The sequence below is a fragment of the Anoplopoma fimbria genome, chromosome 12 (assembly GCF_027596085.1).
Source record: "Anoplopoma fimbria isolate UVic2021 breed Golden Eagle Sablefish chromosome 12, Afim_UVic_2022, whole genome shotgun sequence".
NCBI lineage: Eukaryota > Metazoa > Chordata > Actinopteri > Perciformes > Anoplopomatidae > Anoplopoma > Anoplopoma fimbria.
In genome coordinates, this window is record NC_072460.1 from 12,301,027 (window position 1) to 12,321,765 (window position 20,739).

The following is a 20,739-nucleotide window of genomic DNA, read 5'->3' on the forward strand; positions in this document are numbered from 1 at the left end:
TAATACTGTGTGACCTAAATCTTTTTGTATTAATTTAAGTGTTTTCATTGGCTCATCACCTGATACTGATTACATCACAGCTCTCCTCTTTCTTTTGATGCTACAGTGAAACCTTTAATTGAACCTTCTGTTAATCACTGAGTACCCTTTATGATCATTACCATGATAACAGTGTATTATCTCAAACTAAAGATACCTGATGCCCTATAAAAGGGATTACTGATGCATCATACTGATATATATATATATATATATATATATATATATATATATATATATATATATATATATATATATATATATATATATATAAATATAAAGTAGCCTTAATACATTACACAACATAATAAAAGACCAGGAGTGTCTAAATGACCCATCACCTTGGAAGGATGTTTAGGGAACTCAGTTGTTTTGAGTTTTATATTTTAATAATTTTGTTTGTCACAAATGTGGTTTGAAATTAGGAAAGGTTTGCTTTTGTTGTCTTTTCTCAGACTGGCTTGAATTTCACTTTTTATAATTCAAATTTAGAATAAAAGTAGATAGTCCCATTGATCCAACAACAAAAAAAAAAGCACAATTCTTTGTATTTAATAATAATAATAATAATAATAATAATAATAATACAAATGTTTTTTGTACAACAAAATGCTTACAATAGACAGCAGATCAATACCAATACAAAATATCAAGATATAACAACAGCAAAATTAAAGCATACAATCGAAAGACCGTATAAAATACATTTACAGATGAATCATACAGAAGCATGTAAGGTAGGACAGGTGAATTATTAAGATAAACTTCAAATCAAGTGGTTGCACAACAGGGTTCAATTTTAAGATAAATTAATACATAAATAAATGAAATCCACTGTCATAGTGTGACAATGACTTTGTTAGACCAAAATACTGTTATTAAATAACCCAAAAAAACTACAGTGAGGATCCGGAAAAGGAAACGTCTTGTGCAGAGGTCACGGAGACCTCGCGGTGGCAGCCGGGACGTCGGCGGACTGTGTGCCTGCGCTGAGGAAGGGTGCGTGTCCCCAGTGTCCGCTCCGGTCGCCCGGTTAGGAATGCGCCTCACGAAGCCGGTGGGTGGTGTAATATTTGACGAAACGCCAGCGGGGACCGTGGTCTAAGAAGAGTCATGGTTTGACATCGCTTATCCCACGACTATCTCAGCGTGCACGTTTGATTCAGTGAGCTAGCTGGCGTTAGCTCGCTTCGTTGATTCATATCACGCTAGCTCGCTAGCTTTAGCCTGTAGCACACCTGCTAGCCGGCTAGCTAGCTAGTAAGCTAGTTTCAGAGCGCTGCTGCCAATCCGGTCGCACAGAAGAGGACCAGACCGACTGCTGAGCCCCGGTCGGTATTTGGGGAGGAGGAGGAGGTGGCAGGCGGGGGCCGGGAGAACGAGACGGAGAGGAAGTGAGTCAGGACCGGCCGATGAGTTCAGACCAGAGCGGAGAGCCGCCGCAGCTGCAGGAGGAGGCTGATCCCGGACCGAAGACTGGTGGGAAGGACGCGGCTCCGCTGGGGAGCGAGGGAGGGTCGGGCGGCATGGTGAGTGAGGCCTTCTCTAGCGAGCTACGAGCTAACGAGCTAACGCTAGCTTAGCTTAGCTGCTGCTCTTCGGGGACCTGCTCGCACAGTACGCCCCCCTCTGTGCGACGAGCGGCGACCATTAATCAAACAAGACATATTTTAAGATCATTATTATCAGTTTGAATCTGACTTTCTCACGTTTTGCGCGATTGCTGTCTTAATCTTTAATCTTTAATAATAATTAATGAGCGATATAATCTCTTAGGGTCATGACTAACTTGAAGCTGGTACAGGTCATTCACCATCATCGGCATCCTGCAGCCACCACGGATGAGCTAATGCTAGCTTAGCCTCGGTACCGAGCTCATTAAGCAGTCTGCTGAGTAATCACGAGCCTGTACGTGGAGGTAATGACACAGCTGACGGGTGGGGGTGGTGTAGTGAGCGGGGGTACCGGTGGAGTGGTCGATGCCTCCACTACTGGACGAAGGGTAAACGTTCACCACTCACGGTACCTGTTAGCTAATCGCTAGCTGAGTGAGCTAGCGCGGTGACATGCGTTGCAAATACCTGGCCTGCGCTGCGCTGCAGAGTCAGCTGACACCGCTCGGCCGGCCTCGGCCTGTAACACAGAAGCATGCATTGTGACCATGTGTCAAGTTGCACACGGGTCATACATGTTTGTGCTCTTTTAAAGCGACACAGAGGCCCGGCCGTGTCACACGTCCATTCCCGTCTGCAGCGGAGAGGAGCGTCTTGATGTATATCGGAACTGGCAGCTGGACTTGTCAGGTTGTGCTTTAGCTATAAAGGGGGTGGATCTGTTTGCAAGCAATGTTAAAAGAAGAAGCTGATTTATTATGACAGCCACGGGTTGTTTCGAAAAGGCAGTGCACATGTTTTCATCAACCCCCTTTTTATTGGAGAAAAGCATAATTCACAGGTGGTTCACATCAAGTTCAAGTCAATATCTGGATGCCTTAATATGTACAGCATGTGATCTATTCTTGGCCACAGCTTTTTGCAGGGTCAGGATTTCTCCTGCCAGTCCACAGCCCTTTTGATACTGAGTCAGATCTAACCCTAAATGTGCATCAAAAATATACATATGTTTGTGAAAGGAACACAATGTACTCAATGCACACAATGAACATTATGTTGATTAGTCAATATTTATTACAACACATACTTTGTGGTTACTCAAAGCTGTTGTAATCGTTCTACTCTGTGAAGTAAACAGGGATAATAGCTTATTTTGTCTACATGGGATCATGGGGCCCTCTGTGGCATATTTCATTGCACTTCTCTGGTTTCCAATTAGTTGCCACGGAAGCCCAATGGTATGCAGGTGTTCCCATCCTGAGATTGCACCAGGTGATTTCTGTTAGTGGCAATGGCCCCCAATATAAGTTAAAGTAATTAGTGAACTCGGCTGCAGATGTCCTCCACCACATTGCTGGACACCACAGTTTCCTGCCTTGTTTTTGTATGTTCATAATTTTTGAAAGAGGATCTGCCTTTCTGCACTCGGTATAGATTAAATGTTTATCCAAACCACAAAAGGTACATTTTAATTTCAGTTTCTTACAAACACATTTTTACATATTTTTCAATTGTTTTAAAGTATTTTCTGGGGTGATTTTTTTTTTTTAAGTGTTTAACTGGTGTTTAATTGTTTGTTGCGTTTATATTTTCACTGAGTCCATTTCATTGATTACATCAAGTTATCATGATTGTGCCAGATTTCCACCTTGATGGTCATAGATTTCCTAAGGACATTGCATCTTACTCTTAAGAGCAATTAAGTTTAATAAATGCATTGATCATGCCCAGTGCTTACTGCTCAGCGCTCCATGTGTTTGTATTGATAACCAAATGAGTGTTACTGGCTTGACTGGATGGTTAGAAACCATAATGGGTATTGTAGTGTGTTGAACATTTGTTGAGGTGTCAAATTAGTTTTAAAGCTAAGATTTAGTCCGGTTAAAAGTATGATGCCAAGCACAGATGAGATTATAAATCTTAGGAGATCAGTGAGAATAATTAATACATGGTACTCATCGTATTTAAGTCTCAGTCATATTCAAATCTGTTCATATATAAATAAACTGTCAAATTGCAGCAGTTTAATGTACATAAATGCCAGCTTTGTATGCAAACTATTGTCTACATGGTGTTTTTGTGACTGTGTAATATGTCTGATTAGGCACTATATTCTGCTTTAATGTTATGATTTTAACTTGCCGGATTTTCCTCTTCCTGCTTTGAAGGTCACCTCTAAGGGCGCCGGTTTGAACCCAAATGCCAAGGTGTGGCAGGAGATGCCTGTGGCCCCCAGCGAAGCTGTTACCAACAGCCCTCATTGGCCCCCTCAGACATCAGCGAGGGTGAGATACACTTCCATTAGCCTAATTAAATATCGGAGAACTTGAAGATGTATAGACAAGGGGAAGCATCCCTGGGGAAATAATGTTTGGTTTGTTCTTAATGAAAACTCTTTTACCTTGTCCACAGGTTATTCTGAGCCTTCGTCCGCTGTGTGTAAGCAGTACACTGTGGGATTCACGGCCCTGGATGACAGCAGCTCCACAGCAACAGCTGAGATAGCAGTAAATGGAATGGACCCTCCAGAGTTGGGCTTTTCCCCTGCTGACTCCACCACAGGGAGCTCAGGTCAGTCACATCACATCACTTGCAGTCGTCTTCACACACCAACTGTGACTTCAACTCAGGATTATTCTTTTTTGTCACATTTATGTCACGTCACATTTGGATGTGATACGGTCTAACGGCAGAGTTTCCACAGCTTAAATACAATTATACTTTCCACATTGACCTCTGTCAGTCTGTAGTTTTTCATACCAACTGATCACCTCAGCAGGTGATTTCAATGAGCGCTACACCAGTTGATAAAGTCTATGGTTTCGATGAATGAAAACCTGCAGACTGCTTGCTTTCATTAAATTCATTGTCCCCCAAAGGGACAAATTTGTTTTGCAGCCAGGTGAAACTTGGAACGATGAGACCGTTTGACCACCCCTAACCCATGCAGTTATTTGTATTTCATTCACCATGTACACATGTAAATCCTGTGTTTGACTATGGTGATGTTTAACAGAAATCCAACCCTTGTTTGACCTGTTGGGACTGGTTGTCACCTCTCACATAAGACCATTTGCTTAAATGGGTACTTAAGTACTTTTGAGTCAAAGGAAAGGTCAAACTCCTTAAACCCACAATGCAACAAAACAGCATCTTTTAATAGACCCTCCCTGTATGGTAAAGTGTCTGAGCCCAAGCTGTTGTTATTTTCTTGGAGTTTGGAGTCGCATAACTAAAACCACAAAACGCATCGTATACCCGTTTTCACAGGCTCAGCAGTATTTACTATTAAATAGTACTCACCTGACTTGAATATTACTACTTATTAAAAGGTAATGAAGTAGCTCAACGTGTCTTTTGAGTTTAAATGAAACATAATTTGTTTGAGATGGCTTGACGTCACTGCCCTTGTTATATATATGTTTGTAATGCTGACTTGGCATCGACTCGGGACAAGACAGCCCTGTCCGTTATAAAACATGTGACTTCTAAAACAGTTGTATTGTTTTAACGCTGACATTTTGTTTTTGTTTCTCAGTGGATTCCAAAACTGAAGAGCGATCTAAGATCTCCTCTGAGAATTTACGCGAGTCTCTGAAGAAGGAGCTAGAGTTTTATTTCTCCAGGTAAGAGACAAGTACTTAAACCACCTTTTTTTTTTTTTTTTTTTTTTTTTTTTATCCGTTTCATATAGTAGAATTTGAAAATTGGACTTGTTATTTCCAAGTCCAGAGAATGCTAATCCACATGGATCTGTTGCTTTGTGTTTCAGAGAAAACCTCTCAAAGGATTTGTACCTGATGTCCCAGATGGACAGCGACCAGTTTGTCCCTATTTGGACTATAGCCAGCATGGAGGGCATCAAGGTCCTCACCACTGACATGGACCTCATCCTGGATGTGTTGAGATGTAAGCAGAGATTTTAAGATGATATATGCGCAAATGATCTGCATATATATGTGATGTGTCTAGATTTAAATACCTTGAATTTCCCTCAGCCTCTCCTATGGTACAAGTGGATGAGAAAGGGGAGAAAGTGCGTCCTAATCACAAGCGCTGCATTATCATCCTGAGGGAGGTCCCTGAAACCACCCCTGTTGAGGTAAAGCAAACCTGTGCACACACACAGCCCGTCTTTGGAAACATCTATTATTAGTAAGGATGTAGATGTTAAACTGAAGTGTGAGACATTTCTTTGTATGTAATCCACAGGAAGTAGAGTCACTGTTCAAAAATGACAACTGTCCAAAGGTGATAAGTGTTGAGTTCGCACACAACAACAACTGGTACATCACATTCCAATCAGACACTGATGCTCAACAGGTAATGCCATTTAAATTTCTCCTTTCTCTTCAATGTTTGGAGTGTGTGGGTGACTCGCTGAGGTGTCTCACGATTCTCCCTTATGCTCCCTTAGGCATACAAGTATTTGAGGGAGGAAGTAAAAACATTTCAGGGAAAACCCATCATGGTGAGTAAAAATAAAACTCCTTGTCATTTCGGAAAGACCCTTTTGTAAAGTTGTTTTTAAGTAAATTCTCTCTTTACCATTCTGACAGGCCAGGATAAAGGCTATCAACACATTCTTTGCAAAGAATGGCTACCGTAGCATGGACAGCAGTCTGTACGCTCAGCAGTCCCAGAGCCAGTCCCAGTACAGCTCTCCGCTCTACATGCAGCACGTCTACCCCCAGCAGCAGTACCCAGTCTACGGCATCGTTCCTCCCACCTGGACGCCTTCGCCCACACCGTACTTTGAAACTCCTCTGGTGAGACATTCCTACTAATCTGGATTTCACCCTTCATGCACCTCAGTTGAAAACATTCAGTCCCCATATTCACTTTGTTTTTGTGTGTAACCAGCATCAACTGCTTAAGATGTGATTCAAATAAGAAACCTTGAAATCCACAAGTTGTGTGCTGGCTGTAATTGATTGCCATCTTTGTTGTAACGTCTGAAGAGAAATGCATCGAGTGAATTCAAATAAAACTTTCCCTTCTGACAATTTGAATTGTCAGTAGACATTAACACAGTATTTTGCGTTGGCTATAATATTCAGTTTTAAACAGTTACACTTAGAGAAAATGTATTTTCAGGTCCTTGTGGCAGTTACTGAATTAATTATTTAACAAATTGTATGCATTTTTAAGTACTGTGTTTTTGTTTTTTTTCCCCCTTGTGCAGGCTCCGTTTCCCAACAGTAGCTTTGTGAATGGATTTGGCTCTGCTGGACACTACAAAACTGGCTCCAGTTCTCTAAATATCACCCGCCCGTTCAACAGAAACCGGTAAGGACTTATTTTTCCTAATGCTGTTTGTGATTTTCTTATTTAGTTTTGGCTTAAATCTAAATCTGTTTTTAATATTAAGAATATTTTACCACTTGTGTCATTTGTTGCACAATGTTAAACCGTGAACATCAGATCACCTGCAGCTGAATTCTGTCTAAAGATAGCGTGTCCTCACCAGGGAATTGTTCTTCACTCCCTGTCTTCTTACTGTCCCCACAGTGTCCCCCTCTATTCAAGAAAGAATGTAATAAATGCCTTCAGGTACCGCTGTTATACTGTACAATAAGCTTCATCGCTACCTCATCTCTTACCATGCTGCAACAGCCAAACAGGGCCAATGCCTTTTGCCAGTCATTTTTTTTTATGGCCATGTTCCTTTTCATCAGTGTATAAATGTTGCCAGGTAATAGACGTCCTGGAATTTTCATGTCATTTAATAAATGTAGGCTTGCCTGCTAAATGGCTGAGTCAAACTGATTCTGAAACTGGCTTTTTCCAGTTACGTCCACCATGGCTCCAAAACTTCCTCTTTGCATTACATGTAGCAGTTTCCCTCCATCACAACTAACTGCCCATGTTATTTTCTTAGTTTTACTGCTGCGTTCTCCGTCAGTGATGGTATTACCACATGCCATGTGTGATTATGCTTTGGCACAAAGAAATAGCTGACAGGAGTTGAGTCTAGGTCAGGCAGCTGTCGAACTTTAACAACGCACACTTTAAATCTCTAACAAAGATATGACAAATTTGTTTATGTTGTGAAAAAGCAGCTTCACAAAGAAATTTCACTGGACTCTTAAGTCAGACCCGATGATGAGATCAAGATGCGCATAGAGGGAAACCAGAGAGTGGAGTAACCGGCTTTGGTTCATTCTTTCTCTGCTCCTCTTTTCTCTTTCTTTTCTTTGTCTCTACCCTTCCCCTCCCTCCCAAAGTCGGGAGCTTCACTCCTGTCCCGATGAGCGTTCAGATTATGAGATCTGAGGGTCAAAGACTGAGAGGAGCAATCCATGTGAATCATGCTGCTAGGTCTTCGTCAAACAATACTTTCTAAAAGCAATATTTGAGCTGCATTACGATAAAGGCAGTCCGTCGAGGCCGGTTAGTGTTACACGGGCGTCGTCAGTTCTTCTAAATAGGTTTATGATTTGTTGCAGATTTCCACACTTTCAGTTTGTGCCATCTAAGTCTCCACAGCTTCAACCCCACCCCCACCTTGCATGTCTACACATCCACCCTGAAGACAAAGCATGCAGTCTTATTCCTCCAGCACACTGAACACCAGTGTTTCCGTTGAACTCATTTAGATGTTTCAACGTCCATTATCTGAAGATTATTGATGGAGCCACAACAAAAAGCACTTTTTTTAATAAAGGCTTTAGTTTTCTATATGTGATAGCGTTAATGTCCAAACACAAGCTCCATCCTATTATAGCACCATACAGTGGTTTAACATGTCATAGCCCCTTTAAATAAGATCTGCTTAACTGTAATAGCTGCTGAACATTTTTCCAGGCGTTATGATATCAATAACAGTATCCCTGAACAACATTGTCAAATTTAGTGTAAGGACAATGTCAGGATCTCCTTTTACATATTGTTTACGCTCCTTTTTAAAAAAGTTTTCAACCCTGTTTGCAAACTGGAAAGGAAACACTGGTTACCAGTATGCCTTGAGAGTATTTTAACTTGAAGTTCACCGTGATCACCTTCACCTTTTCCCGTCTGTGACAGAAACCATGTGAAGCCCCAGGTGAGGACAGGTGAGGTGACCTCAGCGTCTATAACTCCCGTCCCCTTGGAGAGTCTGACTGGACTGCGCAGTCCGCAGCCCCTCGCTTCCGTCGCCGCCACCACCAACCCAGTCCAGACGGCCTCCGACCTGAGCTCCCCATTCTCACATCTCTCCTCCTCCACGGATCCCAGTGATGACAACGGCATGGCTGGACGTGGAAGGTACAGCTGTTTTTATTTGACTGTAATGGCTGCTGTTGATTAGTTTTGACTTGATCAGTGACGCTTGATTGTTGAGTCGCTCCTGACGGGTCACTTATTTGCATTTCAGACGGAGCACAACCTACAGAGGAACACGGAGGAGGCGAGAAGACGAACGGACTGCTGTAAATACCTATTTTCATGTTGTCTTTAAACTCTATGTTGTTAATAATAGTATGAACCATCTCATGATCTTTCTGTCTGTTGGCTCCATTTCATTTTCCTTTCTCAGAGGCCTGTTCCGTTAGCAGAGGTCAAGGTTTCTCCACCCAAGTTTGACCTGGCTGCCACCAATTTCCCACCTCTTCCTGGTTGTGTTGTCAGTACACAGGGAGAGCCGGTGCTGGAAAACCGAATGTCAGATGTTGTACGCGGTTTGTACAGGGACAAGGTAAGAATATTAAGACATTTGCACTGAGAACATTGTTGAGAAGGGGAACTCCATTGGTGTAATGATGTGCATGCCTCCTTGCTTTTTTATAGACCGAACAAGCCAATAAAGAAGCCACTGTGAGTCCAGTTTCAGTACAACCACCGGTCGCAGAGGAGGCTGTGGCTGTATCGAGTATTGCCCTGGCAGCAGTGAAATCTGCTACACAACCACTTGGACCTTCAGCTCCTGGGTACAAATGTCTAAACAATTGCAATTGAATCAGGATATTTGGTGCTTGAACTCAAAACACCTGTATCAAACCTCAAACGGTAACTTGAATGTCTGAAACTCTTGTTCTGACAGAATAACTCGTCAGGAGAGGAGAGTTGAACGGGCAGAGCCTCCAGCTCCAAAAGTGGCTCCACGCACACCTGTCCAACCTACCGTGAACCCCTCCCCCACCACACAACCTGTGCCTAGCCCCAGGCCCCAGCCCCCCGCTGCTGCTGCTGCTGCTGCTGCTACCTCTGCTGCTGCTGCGGTGGCGGCTGCTGCTGCTGCTGCTCCTGCTCCCTCCACACCAGTGACTCCCAGCACACCGGCCCCTGCTACAGCCCCTATTCCCACCCCTGCACCTCAGGTGAGAATCTGGTTCTTTGTAATGACGGCCTGCACTTGAGCATAGTTGTCTGCCCGATGATGAGCTCTTTTGCGCATAGAGGGAAGTGAGGTAGTGGACTGACTGGCTTTGGTTCTTTCCCTCCTCTCTACCTGTTACTCTTCTTCAATGTCTCGGCCTTTTATCTCTCTCTCTGCCCTTTCCCACCAAATGTCCAGGATGTCCACTCCTCCACCGATGAGCGTTAAGATTATGAGATCTGAGGGTTTGACAAGGGAAATCATAAAATAATGTAAAATGTGAGTCTGTGTTAACATCCTTTATTTTATAATTGTGCTTCTCCCTGCCTTGGTTCAGGAGCCGCGTAAGCTCAGCTATGCCGAGGTGTGCCAACGGCCACCCAAGGACCCGCCGCCTGCGGCCCCTGCCCCAGCTTCCACGGGCACCGCGTCAGGCCAGCCGCTACGTGAGTTGCGCGTGAACAAGGCCGAGGAGCCGGGCTCCAGCAGTGGTTCTGGAGACAAGCAAGAGAGAAGCCACGACAGGGAGGGGGCATGGGAATGCAAGGAGAGCCGACCACCACGTGAACGTGACTCTCAAGGCTACTACCGCAGCAACGGCCCCAGAGGCAACGGGGGCCTCAAGTTCCGGGACCAGAGGCGCCCGCCTCCGGCCCGACGCAGCTCCCCGCAGGGAGGCTACAGGCACACTGGCAAAGAGCAGAATATCCCACCAGTATCGCCAAAGTAAAAACTTGATATGAATGGAAAAAAAGATGTATGAATATATACATGGATATATATAATTATATAAAAATGAGTAACATAAAAGCAACAACATTATGGTAGCCGCCTTTTCCCCCTGGAACTTGTCCAAAGAAAAGCTTTTAACGATGACAGTGAGACCTGGACATCCTGGACAAACGAGCAAAATGACACCTGAAGAACTTTAATGAGTGATTTGACAAGGAAACAAAAATCTTGTTCTGGCCTCCAGCATTATGCTTAAAAGAATTTAAGTGCGTTTTATCTGGAGGCAGTCTCATTTTCGCTCTGCTAGGGAGAGGTGGGATGCTGGGCCGCGTAATCGGCCCTCTACCTTTTTTTTTTTATTTTAAAGAATAGATGTCTGCAAGAACAATATGCACTAAGAAGAAAAGAACATGCATATATGTCATGTACATATACAAAGATATCACTAACACGCAATGAGACATCAGATTTTTCTTTTTTTTCTTGTGTGCTTAGGTTTGCAAGTATGACTGAAGGGTTGACTGATGTCTGTGTATGCATTGATTGTTTAGCAATTTGATTGAAGTGCTACAGTGTGCTGTTGCATTGATGTAATGAAATGGATGATTTATGATTTTTACAGCGGAGACGCCGAATCATTGTCCTAAAACCAGACGGTGCGGTCCTCTAATGTATATTAATGAAATGTGTTCTATGGTGGTATTTGATCCTGGTTCATAATTGGCTTAAATTGTATCAATCGAATATCAGAAACTGTTGATTTATGCCGCAGTCAGATGTGTGGTTTTGTTTGAACCTGAAAATCCACTTTGGGTTTGCCCACTGGCCCGTTAGCCATGGTGAACCTGCTAGCCTGGTCCAAAGTTTTTCATGTTAAGTTTTATCTCCATTTATCTGAACCGTTTCGGGTCTAACCACTCTGATGGATTCAGATTATTTTCATGTTTATCAGTCAGGTTCTCTGTTTACATGTTTGATTTGGTTGTAGAGTGACGTTTTCCAAGAGGAGGAAAAAAAGAAGGGGATAATAACATTTGACTGTTCAGTGCACCTGGTAGTTTAGGTGAGGTTTGGCTTTTCTACATTATCACAGGATATCCAGGTTAAGCTTATATCTGTGAATTGTTCTTAACAAAGGCATAGTGTCAAAAATAGACTGAGGAGTGCAGTTAGCTGAGGATAATAGCTACATGATATTTGGCAGCCAAGTCGTTGGTATAAAGAAAATTGGAACATTTTCACGTGCTATGTGCCAGCTGCCTACGATCATAGTGTGCTAGAATAAAGTTTTGATTTTTATTGACGAGGTCTGCTAAATAATGTAGTCTTGGGGAAATGTTTGGCCCAGTGAAACTGGATTTTGAAGAAGCTGTAGAGGTGTAGTTGCCTATGCTCTATCGTGATAACCCTTCACTAGAAAATGTGTGTGGGAGAATGTAATTGTTCTAGTACTGAATTTACAGAGGGAGGCTTTTGACAGCAGGTATCCACCAGATTGTTTTGTGCTTTTAGGGTGAGTTTGCTGGTTTGTTTGTTTTGTTTTTTTTTTCTTTTTTTTCTTTTTTTAAATGAATTGACTTAGAATTTGAAGTTTGACTCACTATGTATTGCTTTTTAAATTTATTTATTTTAATTCCGATGCACAACGCTTTTCTCCCAATCTTGGTAGGCTGGTTTCCCCAAAGTTGTGTGAAATCGCATTGGCAAAATAAAATCACGCATATGACATTTATAAACCGTTAAATGTCAGCTGAGCAGAAAATACTTGATGCATTGACTTTGGGTTTAGTAATGCAGTAAAACGAGTAACCAATCACTGGGGCTGTTATTTCTTTTTCATTAATGAGTATGAGCAGCTAGTGATTTAGTATAATTAAATAAATGCACTAACTTGTTTTAAAAATAATCTTACTCATGATTAATGTGAAATAATTTTAGAATATGGTTGATGTTAACAGGCTTGCAAATACCTACAGGAATCCCCCCCCACGTAAATTTGGGTTATTTTCTATTAATTCGGGTCGGGTGGCAAAAGGAAATATAGTAATGGATCAACCAAGTGTTTGAGACACAATCCTAGAACTGTATGAAATGTCACCAAAAATAAATTATTTTGATTTGGCTTTCCAGTGTCACACTTCTTTCTGCTGTCTTGTGTTTTGTACGTACACTACAAACAAAGGTTTAATGTGTTGCAGAGTTTCATACAGATTAATCAACAGTGAAGTATGTTACAATCATATTAAGGCATTTGATATACAGATATAGGCCTTCTAGATTTAAAGATGTCTTCAGCCCACTACTACCCATTTAAAGTTTTGATATCTGCTATAAAACAGACGGGTCCTGTTAAAGTACAGTCTCAGGATTCAAATGGTCTCAGTGTCAAATGCGATTAAGAACTGTATCTTACAATATGCCTGCATGCATGCTTATGTTTTTCAAGAAAACTATGCCAGTGAGACCTACAGGAATCCTGCAGAAAAGTGAGGTAAAGGTCATGAAGTCAACAATGGATTAAATAAAGCAAAATGTAGCTTTGCATTCTCACATGAGACAATGAATAGCAGCAAAGCCTGACACCATAGAGGCTGGGGGCAGAAAATGATTAGTCTTGCTTCAACAATTTACAAAAAGAGCTGACAACCAAGGCTGACAAATCCATTAATCAACTAACAGTTAAGCTCCAATTTGATCAGCTCTAATTCTTCAAACCCTCTGGCTCATACCTACCTTGTCAAATTAAGGATGCAGATACATAATGAAGGTCACGATCCTGAATGTTGGTAAAATAGTGCTTAAACAATAAATTGATTAGTCAATTGACAGAAAATTGATAACCAAGTTCTGAAAAGAGTAATTTTTGAAAGTACAAAAACATTCAATTGTGCCAAAATGATGCTCCTTTAAAAGGGAGCAATTGGCTGCTTTTCTCTGTGCTATAATGTGTAAATGTCATATCTCTGAATTGCATATCTGACATTTTGTGTCCACAGTCCCAACCGAAATTTAAAACTAGACTTAAGGTTAACTGAATGATAAATGTGGCCTGTTGGTCTGGTTGTTCACCAGAGACAGGCTGACCTATACGCCTTCCATCTTTAAAAAGCCACTTGTTGGACTGAACCTTAACATGGTCATGAACCGGAGACATTCACGGTATGCCAGTGGACGACTGCTGCTGTACAGACCTTCATGCCTATTTAGGGACAGGAAGTCCTCCTGGTGGACTTGCCTTGCTGTCAGACATCGTTAAAGCTGGCCTTCAGAGAGAACATCAACTTATGTGAAGTTATCTCAAAGTTAGTCGACTGTGTTCGTGTTTCTATGCACAGATGATGTCGTGTGTTGTACATATAGTGAAGCACATTAGGTAGTATCTGTGACTATTGGCTAATCACAATATATATATATCATTTTATTGTGTAGAGAACAGGTTACATGCGCGAGGCAGAGGGCGTGGCCGTGGCCGCGAGCTGACGCTTTGTGTTCAGGTCGACCCGAGCAGCGAGCGGTCTCTTCGGTCACCTGTCAGACCTCCGGACTGAGGACCGAGGACCGAACACGGTACGTCGTCTGGTGAGCAGCGGTCACGTGTCGACGGTTGCTGCGTTCACGAGTGGAACGCTGGTTTAAGAGTATTTGCAGAGAATGTCACGCGCGTTCTTCTATCGCTCGTAGCATCTCGACGCTAACGTTAGCATTAGCTTGCTAGCTAGCGCGGCTGTGCTGCCGGTGACGGTGTGGCGGAGGGTTTGTTTGTTTAAACTCTGGACCAGCAGACAGCTTCATGAGGCTCCTGCGATTTGCAAAATAGAAGAAATCTGTGGGTTTTTTTTTAGATATACAACCTGGTGTAAAACGTGCATCACTGTTGTTTTTGGTGACATTTCCTTGCAAAGCCTTTTCTTGTCAAGTGAGCTAACGTTAGCGGACAGTGACGGTCGTGTGTTTACGTGTGAAGCGTCACTTGAGGACGGAGGAGCCATTGAACGCCTCTGCTGCTCTGAGGACGGCCGAAGGATTCCTTCTAAACCTTATTTATGTTTAGAAGGAATCCTCCGTGATTGTCATCATGCATGACATTATAAACTTTAAAAAAACAAGTTACTCGAAATCACAATCGGTGGCAATTTGACTTTATGGCTTTTTTAAAAGGTTGTATTAATAAAAAAAACTCCCAAATATAACGGGACCCACTTGTATAACATAAAACGTATTGTTTACTGCCAATGTCGTTTTACATGAAATTAAAGAGGTTTCTACAGTATGTACATGTTTTTGACAGAATTAAACAAAACACTTTGACACAGATATCTCCAAGTCATTGGCCAAAAAAAAAGAAAAATAGTAAAAGTGAATTTTAAAATTTTTTTTTACTGAGGCCCAGTGATCTTGATTGTGTCTTACGACTTTTAACCCCAACTTCTTGAACAATGTGTTCTAGTGTGCCCTTGTGTCACCCCGGCCTGGGTGCCATGGTCCTCAGTTACACATGAGCTCTACTATGTGGTACATCATGCAAAGCATTCAAAGTAAATACTCCTTGTCTGAGCGGCTCATCCGCACCATCGCAGCCATTCGCTCATTCCCACACGACAATGTGGAGGATCTCATTCGTAAGGTAGGCCTAATCTCCTTGTCCAACTTCAAATAAACAATATCTTTTGGTATCATTTGTTATATTGACACCATTTGCCTCCCGTGTGCCCTAAGGGAGCTGATGTGAACCGGATGCATGGCACACTTAAGCCCCTGCACTGTGCCTGTATGGTTGCTGATGCTGACTGTGTGGAGCTGCTGTTGGAGAAGGGCGCAGAGGTATGACACAGATGACTTCTGCATTCTGCATAGCATACTACTGACTTTTGGATTAATTTACTATCTTCTAGACAGCCACTGTATGAAATGAAAGTCAACCCTGAAAAAAAGTTCAGCCTTGCATATGATAGGTAATCCTTCGCATGGAACATGAAAGAGGTCTGAGCAGGAGCAGTTTCTAAAACTCTTCCCCGTTGGTGTTTCAAGAATGCTTTGACATTTGAAATTGAATAGTGGGTTGCTAAAATGCATTGATGTATAACTCAAAAACAGAACGCTAACAGTAAACAAACATGGAACTGACGTAATGAGATATCTTAAATTTAATTGTTTTTGACAATAAAAGGTTGCAGTTTGACACCCAACTCTATAGTGTTGGATGTTTCCAATCAGCACACAAACACACAAAATGTTTACGAGTTTTAAACTGAGCTGTTATGAACTGAAACAAGGCGCAGTGGAAAATTGCATTTTATAACACTTAATATTCCAAATGACCCAAAAAACATTTTCTTATTTACCTGTAGTTGGGCCTTACGTTACATTTTGTTAGATTTATCCAGGCATAGAGATGTCTATTTTTGACATTCCTGCCTCCACATGAACCCACAGGAGGTTTTGTTTGTGAAGCTAATTGATTGAAATATTAATTTTAAGCATGTAACAGCAGAGTGCCCTGGTACGTAAATGGTTAGTTCGAGTGTATGCCACATCTTTTGGTACTTTTTGTGGCATGTTGTACCCTTCTATCTTTCCGTGTTTCCAGGCTGCCTCTTCCCCACCGACTGTCCAACGAAGGCAAAAACAAACAGCAACATGTCTCTTCAGAAACGCTTCAGATATTCACTGTCAACAGTTTTCATTGGGACTATTTTGTAAAAAGCAGTACTTTGGCTGAACCAAACTTCTATTGTAGGGCTCTGTTTTTCTGTTGCTGCAAGCAGGGCTACAAGAGGTTGATATTATCTTAACCTTGGAATTCTCTTTGCCCTTCTGTGTTATTTTGGTGCCCAACTACCACACCCTCTGAACTATATTCCACTGCAGCCAGCCCTTTGCACAGTGTGCCGCTGCACATACTTTAACCAAAACATCAAGTGCCCAGTCTACGCTCCTAAGCCATAACATTTTGTGCTGGTCACAGTGTTTGCACGATTAAAATATGGCCCAAAGTTCTGTTAACTCCTTAGCATGACATTGCTCTTTTCTTTAAATTTCCTTATCAGGTGAATGCTTTGGATGGATATAACCGAACAGCACTGCATTATGCAGCGGAGAAGGATGAGAGCTGCGTGGAGCTGCTGTTGGAGTATGGGGCCCAGCCAAACGCCCTGGACGGCAACAAGGACACTCCACTTCACTGGGCCGCCTTCAAAGATAACCCAGAGTGTGTGAGGGCCCTGCTGGAGAGCGGGGCCTGTCCCAATGCCAGGGACTACAACAATGACACGCCTTTGAGCTGGGCAGCAATGAAGGGCAACCTGGAGAGTGTCAAAGTTCTATTAGACTACGGAGCCCAGGTCCATGTGACCAACCTGAAGGGCCAGACCCCTATCTCCCGACTGGTTGCCCTGTTGGCCCGGGGCCTGGGTACTGAACAGGAGGAGGAGTGCTTGGAGCTTCTGTGCCGCGCAGCAGGGCGGTTTGAGATCCGTCGGGCTGATGGTACCTTTCCCAGGGAGCTGAGTAAGGATCCCCAGCTGCTGGCGAGGCTGACCAACATGGTGGCTCAGGCTCCCACGCTTCGCTCTCTGGCACGCTGTGCCGTTCGTCAGAGTCTTGGAGTCCGGTTCCTCCCGACTGCAGTAAAAGAGCTTCCTTTACCAGAGACGATCAAAGACTATTTACTGTTGAGAGACTGAGGCGATGAAACCATCGGGGAGCTTTCAGACCTCACTGGCTGATAAGTGGACAGCTCATCACACATCATTTATTGGCAAGGAAGTGTCTCCATTATTTAATAGGATGTTGTCTGACAGTGGCCCTCATTTATCAAACCTTGCAAATGAGTATCGATTTATGCCTCATGAGAGATGTTTATACATCTCCAAGTCTTTTTTTATTATTTTATCATTTCCAGTCCATGTTCATATTGTTTCGTAAAAAACACTAAAAAGTGTGCACCGTTTGGTAGCTCTGGTCTGGCCTGTTAAAGTCTTTTCTCAGCCCACTGCATGCAGTACGAAAAAGAAACTATAACATCAGGGTTGTTGGGCTTCATCTTAGGAATTGACCTACATGAAGCTTGTGTCCAATCATCCAGCTGTTCACAAAGAGCCAGTGAGACTTTTGCATTTTAAGTAGGCTTATTATTATTATTTTTTGTATGCAAAATGTACAATAAGTATTAAGTATGATACATTTTAATGCTCAAATATAATGTTATTATGGTTTGTCACAGAGCATTAGGAAAATCTTAAATGTAGAGTTTAGTTGTAAAATTTGTCTATCCTCATTGTAAGATTAGATTTAAATGTATAATGGGGGCTAATGTCTAATGATACGGCTGTCGTGTATATGATCGTTGGAGCGGCCATCTTTCTCTCAATGACGTCTCAGTGAACTCTCATTGCAAACATTTTTGTAGTACTAGGGGAAAAAGAAAAGGAAAAAAATACACTTTAACCAGAACAGAAAAGATTGTGCCAGACGAGAATAGTTTTATTTGTTTTGTAGAAGCAACGAAATTTTGCAGAATATTATTTTTGGTTTCACAAAATGTGCCAGACACACTAATCTTGCCTCCATCTAGCCCTCTGAAAATTGTCCAGTGTTGATAAAAGTTATGTCAACATATATGTGATTTACCATTTATTTTGGCTTTATTTTAATGAAGGACGCCATTGCCAAGGAAGAATGTAATGTTCTTTTTTTCAGTCTTAACTTTTAAAAGTTTAGGTTTTCAAAGGTGCTCCCAGGTCTAAAATTTTGCTGCATATGTTTAAAAAGTACTTAAAAATGAAATGTAGAGACATGAAATGGCATGATAACTAAGTTTTTGTCCTTTGAAAGATTTACTGAATAAGCTTGCGAAATGTGTTGACGTTTGTTATGGCATCCGTCTGAAATCCGACCATTTCTGTGCTTGGTTTTGTTTTCTTCCTCTGCCGCTGTAAAAATGAACCTCTAAGATAACGTCTTGTGTACACCTGCAAAAGTGCTTTTTTCTTTGTCAATGAAAGTAAATGCCTTTATATTCCATTTTCTTCTCTCCATTGTTCTTCACAGAATAATTAAACTCATGAAGTTGTTTAGACGGACAGCTGTAATACATTAAACAAACACTGCTTCAAAAGCTCTGCTCTATTAGGCTATGAAACCCTATTGAAACACTGCTCTTTCATTTGCATATTATTGTCCCTAATCAGGTTGAGGTTTTATTTGCATAGGGCTTTTTCACAGCAGACATTTTGACTACAGCTGGACAAAGCAGGAAAAGCCCAAGTGTTACTGTACAAATGAACAATGGCTCCTTTATATTCAAGTGTCCCAATAAGTAAGTCACTGAAAATATACCCATATTAAGAATGTACAAGTAATATCCAACTTTATCTGCTAGGTTAAACAATAACGACTGCATGAGTATTGACATAGTGAAGAAAAAGGTTATGTGTCATATTGCGACTCCTTGTAAGTGATAAGGATGGAATACAGCTGTGATCACTTAATGCCTGTACAGTATAATGACAGCTTGACTACACTTATTTATCACAGTCATTCCCATGTGAGGGCCAGAGGAACTGGAATATGAGAAACCACATAAAACATTTACAGTAAGGACTATTGGAGCTGTTTCTAAAATATTTCAACTTCTTGGGCCCTTATGATCAACAAGGTCAGTGATTGACAGCTCAAGAGGAATCTAGATTTATTTTGACATTTTTATAACTGTATTTGTTTTTTAAAACTTTGGTGACTTTGCAAAAACAATTAGATGGTCAAGAAGTAGCTGGTCTATTTTTACATTAATACAGTAGTGAGCCTTGGCACATTCAGTTCTGAAGTCATCCACTGGGGGTCTCTCTTGCCTTATACTATATATATATTATATTTTCTTCTAAAACCGCCTCTGGGTGAGATGTTTAGTGTGATTTGCAAAGTGGGGAAAAAGATGTAACGCTACGTAACACTTGCTGTAGATTACATCAGATGCCTTGTCTTTAATTCGTTTTGCATTTTTTCAAACATACAAGAGCTGATTTTGAACAATCTCAGGTTCAACCATTGCAGCATATGTTATTATTTATATTTTGGCCTATTGTTTAAGGCTTGTACACCATGCAGCCTTTTTCTGCAACAATAAGGACTTCCACTTCCAGGCAGAAAGAATAAGGTGAGAATATCAGGAAGGAAACCACAGTAAGAGAGAAAAAGACCCCCCCCCATTTTCAATGTCCATATGTGCACAGAAAAGTTTCAAATACTTTTATCATGTGAGTTGTGACACATTATAACAGTAATCGAAAAAAAGATTTATAAAGAAGAGAAACCAAAATAAATTTTAACTGAATTTTTTACAAAGTAACTACATCGTAACAATAGTCCTTCTCCGTGTGCAGGAACACTTACAGTCTGTACAGCACATGACATCCTCCTAAGACCCTTTATCTGGAAAAGGAAAAACTCCCCCAATAGCAACCTAAACTTCAAATAAGATTCATAGGAAAAAGTTAATTATCAATTTACAATATCTTAATTATGGACCACATGTTCTTATATAAGGAGTTTGCATGTTCTCCCTGTGTCAGCGTGGGTTCTCTCCGGGTTCTCCGGCTTCCTCCCACAGTCCAAAGACATGCAGCTTAGGTGCATTGAAGACTCTAAATTGCCCGTAGGTGTGGATGTGAGTGTGAATGGTTGTTTGTCTCTATATGTCTGCCCTGCGACAGACTGGCGACCTGTCCAGGGTGAACCCTGCCTTCACCCATTGACAGCTGAGATAGGCTCCAGCACCCCTGCGACCCTTAACTGGATAAGCAGGTTACGGAAAATGGATGGATGGATGGATGTTCTTATATGCACTCATCTGCTTACTATCAGGGGGGATACTTTAATCATAGAGGCAAATATACTGATTAATTACCTTTTTTCACAGTCTTAAATTAAATGATTCTACTTTATTAAAGTTTACGAAAGGGCATTATGCAAAACAATGATTACCACTATTTCAATAATTGTAATATAGCATAATTCATGTAAAACGACATATAGCATTTTTTATTTTGTATTTTATAG

The 20,739-nt window shown here is 41.6% G+C and overlaps 2 protein-coding genes across 3 annotated transcripts; both read left to right on the plus strand.

Moving 5' to 3' along the window:
- Window positions 1-918: 918 nt before the first annotated feature.
- Window positions 919-12,806, plus strand: LOC129099936 (la-related protein 4). The gene is made up of 16 exons (XM_054609391.1): window positions 919-1,568; window positions 3,821-3,927; window positions 4,054-4,223; window positions 5,191-5,278; window positions 5,425-5,561; window positions 5,651-5,754; window positions 5,865-5,975; window positions 6,070-6,123; window positions 6,212-6,421; window positions 6,838-6,941; window positions 8,679-8,900; window positions 9,010-9,064; window positions 9,172-9,330; window positions 9,423-9,562; window positions 9,676-9,952; window positions 10,289-12,806. Exons 1-16 carry the CDS (start codon window positions 1,452-1,454, stop codon window positions 10,679-10,681), a joined length of 2,448 nt encoding a protein of 815 aa, XP_054465366.1. The 5' UTR covers window positions 919-1,451; the 3' UTR covers window positions 10,682-12,806.
- A 1,027-nt stretch (window positions 12,807-13,833) lies between these two features.
- Window positions 13,834-18,705, plus strand: asb8 (ankyrin repeat and SOCS box containing 8). Of its 2 annotated transcripts, none has more exons than XM_054609175.1 (5): window positions 13,834-13,985; window positions 14,113-14,262; window positions 15,131-15,307; window positions 15,400-15,504; window positions 16,731-18,705. In XM_054609175.1, the coding sequence occupies exons 3-5, from the start codon at window positions 15,179-15,181 to the stop codon at window positions 17,364-17,366; spliced, it is 870 nt and encodes a 289-aa protein (XP_054465150.1). In that variant the 5' UTR covers window positions 13,834-13,985; window positions 14,113-14,262; window positions 15,131-15,178; the 3' UTR covers window positions 17,367-18,705. The 2 variants fall into 2 exon arrangements, with proteins under 2 accessions (XP_054465150.1, XP_054465149.1); XM_054609174.1 differs by having other exon boundaries at window positions 14,113-14,250.
- The last annotated feature ends 2,034 nt before the right edge of the window (window positions 18,706-20,739 follow it).

What these genes read in the sequence shown, in the direction of transcription:
- LOC129099936 (XM_054609391.1), top strand. Translation starts at nt 1,452, where the DNA reads ATGAGTTCAGACCAGAGCGGAGAGCCGCCGCAGCTGCAGGAGGAGGCT. An exon ending in AGGGAGGGTCGGGCGGCATG is followed by an intron (nt 1,569 to 3,820) that starts GTGAGTGAGGCC and finishes CCTGCTTTGAAG; the next exon opens with GTCACCTCTAAGGGCGCCGG. An exon ending in CAGACACTGATGCTCAACAG is followed by an intron (nt 5,976 to 6,069) that starts GTAATGCCATTT and finishes ATGCTCCCTTAG; the next exon opens with GCATACAAGTATTTGAGGGA.
- asb8 (XM_054609175.1), top strand. Translation starts at nt 15,179, where the DNA reads ATGAGCTCTACTATGTGGTACATCATGCAAAGCATTCAAAGTAAATAC. An exon ending in TGGAGGATCTCATTCGTAAG is followed by an intron (nt 15,308 to 15,399) that starts GTAGGCCTAATC and finishes GTGTGCCCTAAG; the next exon opens with GGAGCTGATGTGAACCGGAT. An exon ending in TGTTGGAGAAGGGCGCAGAG is followed by an intron (nt 15,505 to 16,730) that starts GTATGACACAGA and finishes TTTCCTTATCAG; the next exon opens with GTGAATGCTTTGGATGGATA.